At 38.3% G+C, this 16,617-nt stretch overlaps 1 protein-coding gene across 7 annotated transcripts in view; it reads left to right on the top strand.

Annotated features, from left to right (window-relative positions):
* NF1 (neurofibromin 1) overlaps nt 1–16,617 on the top strand; it is a 265,097-nt gene that overhangs the window by 229,773 nt on the left and 18,707 nt on the right. For 6 of the 7 annotated variants that reach the window (XM_047705866.1, XM_047705868.1, XM_047705871.1 and 3 more), the window contains 13 exons: nt 1,338–1,478; nt 1,646–1,925; nt 2,578–2,792; nt 3,031–3,092; nt 3,237–3,351; nt 4,093–4,194; nt 5,980–6,120; nt 8,772–8,898; nt 10,881–11,012; nt 11,999–12,134; nt 13,343–13,500; nt 15,795–15,917; nt 16,307–16,437. In XM_047705866.1, coding sequence (XP_047561822.1) covers nt 1,338–1,478; nt 1,646–1,925; nt 2,578–2,792; nt 3,031–3,092; nt 3,237–3,351; nt 4,093–4,194; nt 5,980–6,120; nt 8,772–8,898; nt 10,881–11,012; nt 11,999–12,134; nt 13,343–13,500; nt 15,795–15,917; nt 16,307–16,437 — 1,863 coding nt within the window. The remainder of the gene's footprint in view (nt 1–1,337; nt 1,479–1,645; nt 1,926–2,577; nt 2,793–3,030; nt 3,093–3,236; nt 3,352–4,092; nt 4,195–5,979; nt 6,121–8,771; nt 8,899–10,880; nt 11,013–11,998; nt 12,135–13,342; nt 13,501–15,794; nt 15,918–16,306; nt 16,438–16,617) is intronic. The other variant, XM_047705870.1, reaches the window with a different exon arrangement.

The following is a 16,617-nucleotide window of genomic DNA, read 5'->3' as shown; positions in this document are numbered from 1 at the left end:
AGTTTGCTCAAATATTTGTCTAGTACCTCTGTAGTGCAGATATTAATCTCGTACCCCCTCTGTGCAAAATATTGTAGTGGGCACTAGGGATATAGCTATAGAAAAGACAGTCCTCTCTTTCAAAAGTATGCAGATACTCCCCTAATTCTTTTTTTTTCTTTTTTTAAAGATTTTATTTATTTGACAGAGAGAGACAGCGAGAGAGGGAACACAAGCAGGGGGAGTGGGAGAGGACAAAGCAGGCTTCCCTCCAAGCAGGGAGCCCGATGCGGGGGCTCCATCCCAGGACCCTGGGATTATGACCAGAGCTGAAGGCAGATGCTTAACGGCTGAGCCACCCACGTGCCCTGACACTCACCTAATTCTTGATTTGGTTCAGAATTGTAGATATCTAATGCGTGTTTCAGAGCTAGGAAAAAACTAATTATTTTAGTACTCTTTTCCATGGCATAATTAGAATTTAACTGTAAAAATCTGATGTTGTTTCTAGCAAATAGTGGTTTATTTTATTTATTTATTCAGCATGAGGAGTGGGGAGGCAAGTGGCAGGGGGAGTGGCAAAGGGAGAAGGACAGAGAATCTCAAGCAGTCTCCAAGTCCAGGTCAGAGCCCAGTGTGGGGCTCAGTCTCATGACCTGAGCTGAAATCAGTAGCCGGATGCTTAACCAACTGAGCCACCCTGACACCCCTAAATAGTGCTTTATAACATATTCTAGTACTTACATACCACAGATATCAGTAGATGTTTGTTAACAATACTATTTCAGACATGTTTCGTTTATAGTTCTAGCACAAGAATACGAGTATTAAAATATAGAATACAATATCATATTTTTTATCTGACAAGAATTGTGCACATCATTTCTTCAAAGTAGTCACTTAAGGCAGCAGTACCCTTACTCAAACAATGCTGTGACTCTTCCAAATAATTTGAAATGACCATAGAGCCAGTTTTATGGCGCTACAAAATATCTCCGTACTCGATGTCATTTCCCATATTTTAAAATAATACTTTCTTACAGTAATTGTACATTACTGTCTTAGGAGAGAACAGAAGTGCTTTGCTAGTGGATGAAAATAATACATGTGGAGATTTTAAATTTTTGAATATTGGTCCCTTAATCTCTGAAGCAATTGAGTGAATAACTTCATCCTCCTTTGGGTATTTAATGATAAATTTACTGACAGGTCTCTAAATAAAAGTTAGTATTTTGGAGGCTTCAGGTGGAAGACAATTTTCATGTTGATTGGGCTACTGCTTTTGAAGTATTTTTAAAGTAAAAATGAAGTTGGCAGAGTGAATGGCTAAAACATGTTATTTTCCCCTGTGCCACTAGATTACAGATCTCCTTGATGTTGTACTGGACAGTTTCATCAAAACCAGTGCAACAGGTGGCTTGGGATCAATAAAAGCTGAGGTGATGGCAGATACTGCTGTAGCTTTGGCTTCTGGAAATGTGAAATTGGTTTCAAGCAAGGTAATCGACTTTTCCTTTGCCTTCTGGACTGTGGCATCCTGTGTCTGTTTTTATGGCCAGGGGGTTGTTTGTATGGTAGCTAGTCATTTTAAACTTAAACTGAAATTTTTTGTGTGAGAAGACTCTGTTTTAGCCCCCGTGTTTTTTAAAATCCCGTTTCTTTACAGGTTATTGGAAGGATGTGCAAAATAATTGACAAGACATGCTTATCTCCGACTCCTACTTTAGAACAACATCTTATGTGGGATGATATTGCTATTCTAGCACGCTACATGCTGATGCTGTCCTTCAACAATTCCCTCGATGTGGCAGCGCACCTCCCCTACCTCTTCCACGTTGTTACTTTCTTAGTAGCCACAGGGCCACTCTCCCTTCGAGCTTCCACACATGGACTGGTCATTAATATCATTCACTCTCTGTGTACTTGTTCACAGCTCCACTTCAGTGGTAAGTGCCCAGAACGTACTTTGTGTTTTGCAGTCCATATCACCAGGTTGGCATACATTATCTTACTCATTATTATGGTAACTTTAACACTAGCCGTTTTATTGAAGCCCGTGATAATGACATGAAATATTATCTGAAAGAAAAAGAATACGTAATTCCATTCTATTTCAAGGTATAGCAGAGATTTTCTTTTAAGATTCAGTTATTAGAGTGAGTGAGTGGGGCGTGGGGGAGCAGAGGGAGAGGGGGAGAGAGAGTCCTCAAGCCGACTTCCAGTGGAGCCCGACATGGGGCTCTGTCCCATGACTCTGAGATCATGATCTGAGTCGAACACTTAACTGACCGAGCCACCCAGGTGCCCCCTACAGCAAGGATTTTCTATGTGTGTTTGTCCGGTGGGCTCCTGTAGGTACCACAGAAGTTAAAGACGCCACAGCAGTTGACAGTGTTGCGTTACTGGCCTGAACTTGTAGATAATGGAGCCAAAGCAGTGAGCATTGAGCAGAATGTACTAGAGGGCTGGTGTAGGGAGCATGGTGATGTAGTTTTGATATGATATACAAATTTTCTAAAAGCAAAGTGAAATTGGGCACTTTAGAATTGAAAAGTTAATATCTTTAAAGTCTTTCCTTGTTCCTTTTTTCTTTTACAGAAGAGACCAAGCAAGTACTAAGACTGAGTTTGACAGAGTTCTCATTACCCAAGTTTTACCTGCTGTTTGGCATTAGCAAAGTCAAGTCAGCTGCCGTCATTGCCTTCCGCTCCAGTTACCGGGACAGGTCATTCTCTCCTGGTTCCTATGAAAGGGAGACTTTTGCTTTGACCAGCCTGGAAACAGTCACAGAAGCTTTGTTGGAGATCATGGAGGTACATTAGGCAAAATGATAGGAAAGTGAGATCTTTTTTTAAATCCACTAGTACTGTGAAGAAGAAATATTAGTTTATCCTGCTGCTTTATGCTTGAGGCTTAAATAAAAACCCTCCCATGGAACATGCTTATTGGTAATATATATGTCATTTATTTAACTACATTATAATGAACCTTATTTAAATGTCTCAAAATATTTATGTACATAAAAATATTTAAGACTATCCTTTTTTTAAGGCATGTATGAGAGATATTCCAACTTGCAAGTGGCTGGACCAGTGGACAGAACTAGCTCAAAGGTAGGTCCCAAATAAATTTAAGCTGTAAAAGTTTGTGTATTGTTAAAAAGATAAATACTACTGCATAATCAGTATTTTAATTAATTATTTAGTATATATAAACACAAATGTTTTTCATAAAGTCTTTGGATTTTTTACTTGCAGATTTGCATTCCAATATAACCCATCGCTGCAACCAAGAGCTCTTGTTGTCTTTGGCTGTATTAGCAAACGAGTATCTCATGGGCAGATAAAGCAGATTATCCGTATTCTTAGCAAGGTATATCCCCCTCCCTCTCTCCCAAATATTTGTGGTTCTCAAGTTGTAAAGCATACCTTTGTTTAAGGGACATCTAAATTTGAATTTAATAAAATATCTTGTATATTGCTTGTTAAATCTTTAAACAGTGGATTGAATTTTTCTTTATTGTAATTTTTGAAGTGTAAGAGACCTCTAAAGAAGATATCTTAAAATATGTATTGTCTCTTTTGCTAAGAAGGTACTCTCAGTATTTTATCAGTTTTCAAAGCATTTAACTATATGGTTAAACTAGCCTTTAGTTTAAGTAATTTACATAATTTAGTAAAATTATGTAATATGTAATTAATAAGCACAATGTATTGTATTAAAATATAATATAGAAATTTTTTTAAAGATTGTATTTATTTATTTGACAGAGAGAGAGACAGCAAGAGAGGGAACACAAGCAGGGGGAGTGGGAGAGGGAGAAGCAGGCTTCCCGCTGAGCAGGGAGCCCGGTGTGGGCCTTGATCCCAGGACTCTGGGATCATGACCTGAGCCGAAGGCAGGTGCTTAAGAACTGAGCCACCCAGGCGCCCAATATAGAAATACTTTAAAATGAAAACTCAAATGACCTATTTACCAAGAATACCATAGCATTGGAAATGATTTTAGCACTTACAAAATGAGGAATTGTTCTGAATGGATTGTGAGATTCAGTTTAGGAGTTAATGTTTTATTTCAATGAAAGTAAAATAAAAAATTCTGTTTCCCTAAAAGGCACTTGAGAGTTGCTTAAAAGGACCTGATACTTACAACAGTCAAGTTCTGATAGAAGCTACAGTGATAGCACTAACCAAGTTACAACCACTTCTTAATAAGGTAATTACTATATAGAAAATGAGTGCATTCATTTTGGGTATCAGTATTGAATGTTACTATATTTTGTTTCAAAGAATTCAGAAAGTAAATTGGACTAAGAAGAAGTTAGAAAGAAAAAGCTACTGTTAAAGTAGAACTTCCTTGTCTTTAAATTTAGTTGTTTGAAGAATTTGCATTAGCAGAAGAGTAAGTATGGAGAGTATGTTCTCAAGATCTTGTAAGTTTTTGTCTCCTCAATGCTAAAGGAAAAATAGGTATATATTCTTAATTCTTTTATCCAGTAAGTATTCGCTGAGCATCTGCTATGTGCCAAGTACCATGTTAGGTGCTAGAGATGTAGAACCTGAACAAAACTAGGAAGACTCCCTGCCCCCTGCCCTCATGGAGCTTATGTTCTTGGGGTGAGTGTGGGGGTTGGGAAGGGAATAGCGAGAAAACAAAGTAAGTAAAATACAGAGTATGCTAGTTCATGACCATTACTGTGGAGGAATGTAAAGGTGGGGGAGGTATACCTGATCATCCAGAGAGTCTGGGTGGCAAATGAAGATGGTACTGAAGAGGAATAAAATGATGCAGCCCCTGGTTTTGGATGGTCTGAGCTCATCTCAGCTTTGTGACCTGGGGCAGGTCATTTAATGTATCTGGACATCATATTTCCACATTGATAAAATGAGTAAACTAGACTAGATGATGGCAGAGTATTATTTTCCAGCTCTGAAGTTGTGTAATTATGTGAATTGAATACAAAGATAGGCCAGATTTGAGGGAGATGACAGAGAAATAAATACCTGTATGTTCCTCGTATTGAGTTATATGTTCTACAGATCTTCTAATTCTAAATTGCACAAAATGGTTCTTTCATCCTCATCTTAGAAGTTAAAATGAGGCTCAGAAGGACTAAGCGACTTGACCAAGGTCACATACCTAATAAGACAGAGCCAGGATTCTCTTCCAAGGCTGTCTGACTCTAAAGTCTATGAATTTTTACATATACCACGCTGCTAAATAGGGGTTCCCCAAAATACATAACTTTAGTTCAGAACAGCAAGAGATACTATATTGGTAAGGGTGACAAGAAAGTTAAAAGGGTAGAGTCTAAGCTAAAGTTAAATATACAGCTGGGCTTTAGTGTCAAGAAAGGGAAAAAGCCTTGCATAGCAAACGAACTGCAGGGGATCCTACAGGGATGCTGGGACAATGAAAGGATGGTGGGTAAACCATTCTAGTAGTGTGGAGAAACTTTGCAGGAGAATAGTGAGACAGAAGATTGTAAAGATTGGATAGAACTAATCTAACATTCAAGATTCTTCAGAAGGGAGTTTGGAAATGTACCTATATGTTTTCAAGCAGATGAGTAGTGTGACAAAAGGAAGACTTAGAAGGGTCCTTCTGGCAGTAGTGTACACAGCAGATTGGAGTAGGGGGAGACTGGAAGCGAAAAGAATGCACATTTAAAATAAGGAAGGTTGGCATAGAACAGTGTCATTAGCAATAAGCAAATACAAAAGAGACTACTTTGGAAGAATTAATGAGACTTGGTGACTGGAGTTTGGAATCAAAGAACAGGGAGAAATCAAAGGAGAAGCTAAGGTTCTCAGCCGAGCTAACAGTGTTTTTAGTTACACACATGGAATAGATGAAGAGCTTACCCATATATTTAATTTCTCCAAAAGAGAAAACATGCTTAATTTGGGGGATAATGTGCTCTGTTTTATACTGCGATGTGTTTCGAATGAGACTGTTTGTAGTTCATCTCACTAATCTGGAATGCATGACTTTTGCCAGGACTCCCCTCTGCACAAGGCCCTCTTTTGGGTCGCTGTGGCTGTGCTACAGCTTGATGAGGTCAACTTGTATTCAGCAGGCACCGCGCTTCTGGAACAAAACTTGCACACCTTAGACAGTCTGCGGATATTCAATGACAAGGTAAGCAAGCTTTGGGTTGGTGTTCCTAGAGTCTGCATATTTAGAATTCCTCTCTTTTATTGTTGGCCTTTTAAAATCAGAAGAGGTCTATAACTTCAATATGCATTTCTGTAATGCAACTTATTGTGAGTATAGTTCCTTAACAGCTCATTAAAAAACTATTTAAACTTTTCTATGTAAAAATAGCGGGAACCAGTACTCACCCAAAACTGGTAAACAGAATAGGGATAAAAAATACTGAGTAGTAATAGTAGCTACTAGGCTAAGCCCTATGCTGTGTTCTGCCCTACTGTGCACTGCACAATCATTATTTGTGATTTCACAACCCAAAGGTAAAGGTTAACATTCTCTATCCTCCATTTCACGTATGAAGAAATAATCTAAAAATACGCTTATTTTTATTGAATAATGGTTCTTAATGAGGAAATAGGTTGGAGAGTCCAAAGGAAATGTTTGGGTACCTAATTGTAATAGTTTTTTGTTTTGCCTAATCGCACTTTGAAGCATACCATTTGCACCCTTCTTAATATTTATCAACCTTGACGACTCAGGTTGGATTTTGGTGTATAGAGAAGGGGACATAACAGTATGAAGTGATATTCTTTTTGTCTTTGGAGAAGAATGAGTCTAGGAGAAAAGAGAAATTTTCTTAAAGAGAGATACATTTTTATAACAGATTTACTTGAAGTGAGCTTGACCAAAGCTGTGAGTAGAAAAAAAAAAAAAACAGAGAACAGGAGCATGGTTTTAAGTGTGAAGATACTTGGGCTAAACACTGATTAGTCTGCCATTTGTGGTGTAGACTTGAAATAGCTACCTTGAAGTTTATCTGTCAGGCCTCCATTTTACAAAATAGAAAGGAACAAAGAAGTTAAATAACTTGTCCATATTTGTACATCTGATTCGGAACTAGAGCCCCTCTTTCCTAATCCCCATTGCTCTTTTCTGGAGTTGTCTTGGGACAGTGGTAGTCAGAGAGATAGCTAGATATTGGCTATTTGTATGGATATACAAATATTTGTAAATGAAATGTTTGTCTAGGAGTATCTGTCTTGGTATTTTCATTGTCAGAACAGCCCCATAGCAGGAGCTAATACTTACTTCAGTGCCCCCAGAATACTAGGAGTCAGAATTAATAAAGCCTATTAAAAGTCTCCAGCATGTAAGATGAATAAGGTCTGATGTATAACATGGTGACTGTAGTTGGTAACATTATAGTGTATAATTGAAATTTGCTGAGAGAGTAGAACTTTACGTTCTGTATTTAATGGTTTAATGTTGTCACCAGAAGCGGCGGTGGGGGTAGCTGTGGATATGCGAGGTGATGGATGTGTTCATTACCTTCATGGGGTAGATCGTTCCCCAGCATATATGTATATCAAATCATAATGTTGTACACGTTAAATATCTTAGAATTTTATTTGTCAGTTATTATACCTCATTAAAGCTGGAAAAAATTGTACATATAGCAAGTTAATAGGTAATCATACTTTATATAGTATTTATATAGTATATAAAATACTGCATTTTTATTTAACTATAAACTGGACATCTTTCTAAGCATATATACGCACATGTACACATGTGCATGAACATGTAATTCTTTCTCATGGCTGCAGAGTATTTTACATCATGCACGAGCCACGATTTTTCAGCCATTTGCCCATTGATGAACAATTGAATTGTTTCTATCTTTTCTGTTTTAAACAGTGCTGTTCTAAACGTCTCTCTATATTTACTTTAAATGCTCATATTTTTCTTTCTTCGAGATAGAAATGTAGATAACCTGAGCTCAGGCTCTGAACACCTTCAGTTGTTTGCTTTTAAAAATCTCTGTTCAAGAGTGAATCACTGGGCTTTTTTAAAAAATGCAAATTCCTGGGCTTTACCCAGCAACCTGAAAGCAGATACTCATCTCTTGTGACTTTAAAGCAGATGTACTTGGAGCCACACTTTAGGAAATACTGTTAAAATCTTAACTATCGTAGGCAAGTTGCATGGCATTTTTAAGTTTCAATTTCCTTGTTTTCCCGTACTAGAATGTAAAATCCACCAGGGGGAACAGTTTTTGTCTGTTTAGTTCACTGATGTATGTGCAGAGCCTAGAACCATGCCTGGCACATCAAAAACACATGATAAATACTGAATAAGTAAAAGAATGAATGAATGAATCTGTAAAATGGAGCTAATATTGACTGCACAGGATCGCTTTAAGGTTTCAATACAGTAACACGTCTAACATTATTGTATACTGCAGGCACTCAGTAAATATGAACTCTCTTTGTTTTCTTGAATTTATAGTCATAATTTACAAAATGCCCACTACAATTCAATGGACGTTCTTACTTAAAACAACAATAATTATAATCTTTAAGAAGTCACCAGGATATAAATTAATGGTCCTTTATTTTGCATCATAAATCAAAGCTATTTTGTCTTCTGTCATCTTATTACTAATACATTCTTGATTGTCTCACACTTATTTATTTGTGGTATCTTAAATGGTCTATGGTTTTCTGTAGTCCTCTGAAAATAATTTCTGTTCACTTGAAAGGGTTACTTAACTTATCATAGCTACGAACACAGTCATAAACCAGTAAGTAAAGTTCTTGTGTGAACCCCATCAACCATATTCTGATTATCTTTACTAGAGTCCAGAGGAAGTATTTATGGCAATCCGGAATCCTCTGGAATGGCACTGCAAGCAAATGGATCACTTTGTTGGACTCAATTTCAACTCTAACTTCAACTTTGCACTGGTTGGACACCTCTTAAAAGGTAGAGACCTTGTGTCAGAATATTTTTAGGAAATGGTATCAGGAAGCCAGAAGTAACTAAAATTGTTATTTGAAATTAGTTGATATAATTTGGCTCATATGTCTTACTTTTTTTTTTTCCCAGATTATTTCAGAGAGAGAGCTCGAGGGAGGCAGAGGGTGGGCAGGGAGGGGCAGAGAGAGAGAGAAAGTGAGAATCTCAAGCAGACTCCCCACTGACCGTGGAGCCCAGTGCAGGGCTCAGTCCCACAACCCTGAGTTCATGACCTGAGCTGCAACCAAGAGTCAGATGCACAACCCTCTTAGCCACACAGGCGCCACTCATATATCTTACTTTAAATGCAGATATAGCTGTCTTATTGAGCTATGTTTTACTCAGTATATATTTTAATAGAGCCTAATTGCTGTGTAATTATCCAGTTTCCTTTAAAATGCAACAAAGGAGTTGATTCTTGAAATAATCCTAAATACTGGACTTTCTAATAGCTGTATTATTAGTTAACACTGCGTATCTTTTTGATTATTTAAAATAAGACAGACTGCAAATCAATAAATGATGTTACTTGACTAACTTATGTTAGAATATGGTATCTTAGAGATTTGATCACAGATTTTCTTCAACTTGTTTCTAAGGTATTATTGCTCAGTCACATTGTTACATATCATAGCACCTCACCTTTCTTGTACCCCATCCTCATCCCTCCAAATTTCTGATCTGCTGATAGCAGTGGTCTCCTAGTCCTCAGTGCCAGCTCACTCACTGCCTCTACTGGCTTCACTCCCCACTGTTGACTCCACTGTGGGTTAGCTTTGGTTTACTAACATAGAACAGCCATGGCCAGAGACTATGGCTAACAGGAACAGCACATAGTGGTAAGTCAGAGGCAAAGGCAGTGTAAAGTAAGGCTGGGATGAGCAGCTGGCATGAACCAGTGGTCTTAAGCAGCACTGGCTTTGGCCACAGTTGGAGACTCAAGCTCTAGCTTGTGTCTGCAGTTTTGTAAATCAATGGATATGATTCTTAGGCTTGAGGGATCATGAAGGTTCTCCCAGTTTTTACCTGACAGGTGTATGTACACCCACTACTGTCAATGTAAGCATTTGATTTCTTTATCTTATGAAATTTCTGGAGAAATATTAATAGCTTTAATCTCTAAAGTGAATAGGGATTGCTCAAAAGATACTATACTTACTATAGGATACCAAAAAGAAAGATTCATGAGGCTGATAAAGTGCTTGCTGATTCCGTATTTCAAAGAGTACCAGATAATTTCAGTGTACAAATTCCCTTCTTTAAAACGGAGTAGTGCTGGGGCACCAGCGTGGCTTGGTTGGTTGATCTGCCTTCAGTTCAGGCCATGATTCCGGGGTCCTGGGTCTGAGCCCTGCAGCAGACTCCCCGCTCAACGGGGAGTCTGCTCCTCCCTCTCCCTTTGCCCCTCCCCCCCAACTTGTGCTCTAGTGGCTCTCTCACTCTCAAATGAATAAATTTTAAAAAAATCTTTAAAATGGAGTAGCACTAATGATTAAAGGCTGTCCAAAGCCAAGCTTACTCTGACCAAACCTATTCTTTGTTCTGAGAACATATACATCCGATAGCATTAGGTTTTTTCCTTTAATTAGAAAAAAGAATTTTTAAGAGGTAGAATGCTGTTTTCAAAAGATATCTTAAGGTGAGCGCAAATATCTAGTTTTTTTTTTTAATCCCTGCACTGCTTTAGTGAATGAAATGTCTGAAACAGCATCCATCCTTCCTTATTTTCCTCCCTTTCAGAGAATAGTATTCTCTTCTACACATGTTTGGTACTTAATCTTCCATGTAATTAACTATTCACGTATGTATGTTTCACCTTCCCAAACAGCTGTTCTCAGAAGGCAAGAGTTATCCCTTATATTTCCTATCCTTGCAGGGTTCCTAGTCAGTAAGAGCTCAAGAAGTAGTTGTGGAAAGAATGGATTAATGTCTTGTTTTATTTTTTGTAGGGTACAGACATCCTTCACCTGCCATTGTGGCGAGAACAGTCAGAATTTTGCATACACTACTAACTCTGGTTAACAAACATAGAAACTGTGACAAGTTTGAGGTGAACACACAGAGCGTGGCTTACTTAGCAGGTAAAGACTCAAAATAGACAAAATCAATCTTACCACATCTCTATCTAAGGACTGCCCAGATGACACAGACACCGGTCGGTCCTTCAGCTGGCTGCTTGGCAGGGCAAAGAGCTCAAAAACCGGTCCTGTGGTGGTGGTTATGATTTTGAAAGTTTTGCCAAAAAGATTTTACCTCATAAAAGAATTTGCATTAGAGTCTGAATATGTTCCTTTGTCATCTTTGGTCCCTTTGGCAGTGCGTGGTTCCCTGTTTTTATAAAATCTAAAAGCTTCAGCCTGGCATCCTGGGCTCTTCAGCAGCTCTCCTAATTCTGCTGTCTTTCCCTAAATTTCATAAGCCCCACTTTTTATTACCCCTCCAGATGGAAGAGCTAGTTTAAGCCCATCTACTTGCCTTTCTACCTCTTTCGTATGTATTCCTGATGCCATTTGCTTTACCTGGAAAGTCTGCCCATCCTCACTATCCCATTAAACCTTCCCATTTTCTCTTACCCAGTCTGTGTTTCCTCACTCAGTAACGCTTAGCATCTATGTATGATACAGGTCTTGAATGTAGTTGTTCAGAGGAAAGTGTTGATTCCCAGTTTAGCAGACTACAGTTTGTGGCAATTTTTTTTTACCTTGGGCAGATCATTTAACATCTCAGAGTATTATTCTTTTTCTGAAAAATGGACCTTATAGTACTTGTCCTGACTACATTCTGTGTTTGTTGAGATCAAATTTACATCATAGCACTTGAGAAATACAAGATTCTTTTAAAATCTCCATATATTTCATGTTTACAAAGTCTTCCAGAACAGACCATGAACCCTTTAAGGTAAGAAAGTCTGTCCTAAGTGGTCTTACCCTTCACACTCTCTAGGGCTCTTTATCTGCATGTCTAATAGGTATTATTCTCTTAAAGAGGTTGTAAGCAATGTATCCTGTTTTAAGTCACACTTGGAATTTTTGTTAAATTTCCTAAACTTCCTTCTTTTTCCTTTTAGCCTTACTCACAGTATCTGAGGAGGTTCGAAGTCGCTGTAGCCTAAAACATAGAAAGTCTCTTCTTCTTACTGATATTTCAATGGAAAATGTTCCTATGGATACATATCCCATCCACCATGGCGACCCTAGCTATAGGTCAGTGGCCTTCTTCTCCCGTGATTATGTACTTATAATCAGGTTTCAGTTTTCCATGCTAGCAGAGGCAAGCAGCAAGAGTAATCCAGAAGGTAATATGTAGGAGAAAAGACAATCTAGGAAGAGTATATAAATAAAACCCTTTTTATAAATGTATAGTGTTCTCTGTGGATTAGTAGTCAGTTCCTCTAAGCTAATTGTCCTGTTAACATTAGTTTGCCTCTTTTAAGCACAAACCAGTTGAGTAATGAAAAGAGATGATCTTGAAATCACTGGGTTGTAAAAAAGGGCCTAGGGAAAACTACCATGGAATATGGGCAACATCACATACTTAATGATGGGAGGCTGAGCTGTACAGTTTCATGCAAAGATGCACATGCCACCACATTTGTAGCGTGTACTCTTACCACACTGAAATTATTTAAGAGTTTTCCAGAGTATAGTTTCAGATGATAAGATAGTCACATTATGTCCACCGCTGTATATGGTCTTGGTTAGCATATTTTTTCATGACAACATGGAGAAATTACAGGAAAATGGCACTATTTTGGAGACTTTCTGTATTTTCAATTAAACAAAAGTATCTAATTGGATATCATTCAATTTATCACCATCCCACTTTTTGATTAAAAAGCCCTCTACAGTTTCCCACTGAGATTTTTACAAAGTATGCAAAATACCTTTTCCAGGTATACTTAGTTTTCGATAGTCTTATTCTTTGGTCATCCCTTTGATTATATTTCTTTGAGATATGCCCTTCTTGTTATGAAAAGGAAAAAATGAGTTTTGTTGTGTTCCCTTGTCAAAGTATAGTTGTTTTTCTTGTTTTTTTAAACCAAAACTATAGTTGCCTGTTTAGACTTGATTTCCCCAATTAAAAAATCAACGCAGTACAATTCTGCTGTGCATTGGTGAGCGGTTACTGCATACCAGACATTATGGCAAGAAAGTAGGTGTTAAGGACAAAAGCGCTAAAAGAAAAAACAGTGCTAATTTTTAAGAAAATTTTCTGAATAAATGAAAGAAAGAAGGAAGGAAGATATTTCTTAAACATACACTAAGAGTTCGTACCCTAAAGCTCTTTAGAGTGCAATTTTAAATTAAGTGATTGCTGTCACTGGGAAATAGGACAGCCAACTAAGAGGGGCAAACAGTGGTTGTCTTTGTCACCTGTCACTTAATTCTTCTCAATTGTTTAAATCTCTCAGGGCACTAAAGGAGAACCAGCCGTGGTCATCTCCCAAAGGTTCTGAAGGGTACCTTGCAGCCAGCTATCCAACCGTGGGCCAGACCAGTCCCCGAGCCAGGAAATCCATGAGTTTGGACATGGGGCAGCCTTCTCAGGCCAATACGAAGAAGTTGCTAGGTTAGTTTACCTAAATGATACAGAATCTTTTTATACTTACTCTTTTTAATGGTCTGATACTTTTACTCTTGGAAAATTATTTGAAGCTCTTCAGAATTATCAAAATTTCCCATTTTGATGTAGCAAAGCTTTTGACGCCAACTATAAGAGTTTGATAGGTCAATTAAGCCATATCAGTTAAGACAGAGGAATAAGAATGGGATCTTGAAAGAGTTTTTTTCTGATTCTTAGACTAAATACTATGGCTGTCCTTATTTTGTTCTGCCTTGGTCAGACAGTGGGGAAATGAGAATAGGGGAGACGTTAGCCTCTCACAGGAAAGGAGGCCTTTTGCTGCGCGCAGGTGCAGGGCTTTAACGATATGGTTTCTGGAAAGTACTAAGAGCAGACTACGTCAGTAGGCTATGAAGCTGCAGTAATACTTTCTGCCATCTTTTCTTTTAAAAGACAGTACAAATTTTTTTTGATTAGTGTGTTTTTCTATTTCTATAAGAAGATATGATTTTTGAAAGTTAAGATTGCTCAGATATATCAGCATTTGTCAATAAGGATACCTAAAGTTCTGAGAGACCCTTTCCCTTCACGAAAATTGGAAGTAAATCATGAGAGCGTTCACTGATCCCACCTCACCACAAAGGAAAGGCAAAGGTGCTCTTATGCAACTTGGGCTAAAGTTCTCCTTGTTAGAGAAATACTTCAGGATCAGGATCCATATGTCAGGGACCAACACTGTGAATGGCTCAGTGGGTTTGAGCTATCCATACAAGCATATTTTTACGTATATTTAGTACTGCGAAAATGTTTCTATTCACAAGGAAAGCAGTGAGCAATGAAGTGTGAAATAAATAACCTGCCAGTAAGCCATGAAAGAAACGGAAACCATGAACGTTGATGACTGTTACTAGCCACGCAGGGTCATTACCTTTAGTTTCTGTTTATGCTTTGTCACAAAATAGTCTTCTGGGAGTTTCCTGGTTACTTTGTGTTTTGTAGTTCTGGATTTTCATGCTAAGGAAGTTGTAAATGAAAAACTAACTTCAGAGAAAATGTTCTGTTGAGTTTGTTCAGCGCATGTGCTGGATGAGTAAATCATGGTCTCTGCCCTGAAGAGCTCATGTTCGCTGGCCAAGACTTCTAATCAGCTGATTACAACAGCATCCATAGGTGCCATTAAAGGAGCATGTCTTCTGAGGGGAAACTGAGCATCTGGGGAAATGAGGAAAAGCTGCAGAGAGGCGGTAACATTGGAACTGGGTCTTGAAAATTCAATACATGCTTGCCCTGACAGACACAGGATAAGGAAGGCGAGCATGAGTGAAGAAAAGTCAAGAAAAGCACCTATAGGAAACCAGGCTAGCAAAGGATTGGAAGTAGACTACAGGAGACTTTGTATGCAACGTTCAGAAACTTAGCTGCGTATCCAGCAGGGATCTTTAGGGAAGGAACATTATCAAATTTTGTTTGAAGGCAAGTTTTTCTGGCTCCAGCATGGAGAAATAGGAAAGGATGTTTGGCAAGGGGACCGTGTAAGAGATAAATAGAACATCCAAACCAGAGACGGAGTGGACCTCCACTAAGGCAGGAGCAGTGTAAGAATGGAGAAGAGGAATCAGGTTTGAGATGATGTGTGAAGTGGAGCAGAGGAGATTGAGTGCAAGTCCCAAGAATCTATTTTTGGTACTTTAACTAGAGAGAGGGATTTCACGTAGAGTGATACATGCTAGAGAGACTCACAGCCAAGCGGAGGTGCTACCGTACTGCTTGCCATTTTTGAAGCATCTCCCAGTAGATCTATTATTTAGTACTTCGAGGCATGCAGACATTGTTTTCAGAGATTGATGAATTAAAATCAAACTTTGACCTTGCCTACATTTGGCAAGTTTTCATATTGTTAATGACTAATTCTTGCCCCGAGCAGAATTTCTTAAACTGAGAAAAAGCTGTTCAGATGTAGTTGATATTCGCTCCTGACCAGTGCACACCCCTGTATTTATCCTTAGTTATTGTACTTGCTGGCGCAGCCTGGTCTACCTACCGTGTAGTGAATGTGATCCCAGTCTAATTTGGACCAGTAAGGCACATCCTGTCCTGAGATGCAAAGCCATGGGGCCAAATTTCGTGACAAGATGGAGAACCAAGGAGAGAAACTCTGCCCCAGGGATATATTTGAGCTTTCTTTGGGTCCTTAAGTGAAAACTTAAACACTTGATGTCCAAACATTTTCTTTTTAGTATAATCCTATTCACAGACACTGTGGTTAATGAACTGCCATATTCTGTAACTTTTGTTTATAGGAACAAGGAAAAGTTTTGATCACTTGATATCAGACACAAAGGCTCCTAAAAGGCAAGAAATGGAATCAGGGATCACAACACCCCCCAAAATGAGGAGAGTAGCAGAAACTGATTATGAAATGGGTGAGAAACAGAGTTAATAATTGATCTAGATCATTGAAAATAAGGTGGGAGAGCCACATTTGCTTTCCAGCCATTTCTTAGACTCTTTAGGATGAAATGTAGACGCATTTGCGCTTTTTCAGAGATAAGCTATACAGTCCTTAAAATGAAAGTTATCCTGAAACCTGTATAAAAAGTAATCATATATATGATATTTACAGCATTGTAAACAGCCAGCTAGAACTTTTGCAAAGGTGACTATTAATTCTGTATGATGTTTATGTTGCTGTTTTAAGTGCCTACTAAAAAGCTATTGAATTTTAGAAGTATCATTAAAATATGTTAGGTGAAGTGGTATCTAGTATATATGTTCAGTTAATACAGCTGATCGTCTTCATATCATCCTGCAGAAACTCAGAGGATTTCCTCATCACAACAACACCCGCATTTACGCAAAGTTTCAGTGTCTGAATCAAATGTTCTCTTGGATGAAGAAGTACTTACTGATCCGAAGATCCAAGCACTTCTTCTTACTGTTCTGGTAAAGTTTTTGCCTTTTGCTTGTGGTGCTGGGGAGGGGGTTTGCCCTCAAGTGTTTATTCCAGTCTACTCTTAGGAGGCCCTTAAATGTTAAAAACCTGAAAGGAAGATTGTCTTGTTCTTCTCACCAGAACATGTAACAACACAGCCACAAAATAAAGTGCGTTTTGTTGACGTTTTT

Source organism: Lutra lutra, chromosome 16 (genome assembly GCF_902655055.1).
Source record: "Lutra lutra chromosome 16, mLutLut1.2, whole genome shotgun sequence".
Lineage (NCBI taxonomy): Eukaryota > Metazoa > Chordata > Mammalia > Carnivora > Mustelidae > Lutra > Lutra lutra.
The sequence above is the reverse complement of the archived record's forward strand: the minus strand, read 5'-3'. Positions and strand labels throughout refer to the sequence as shown.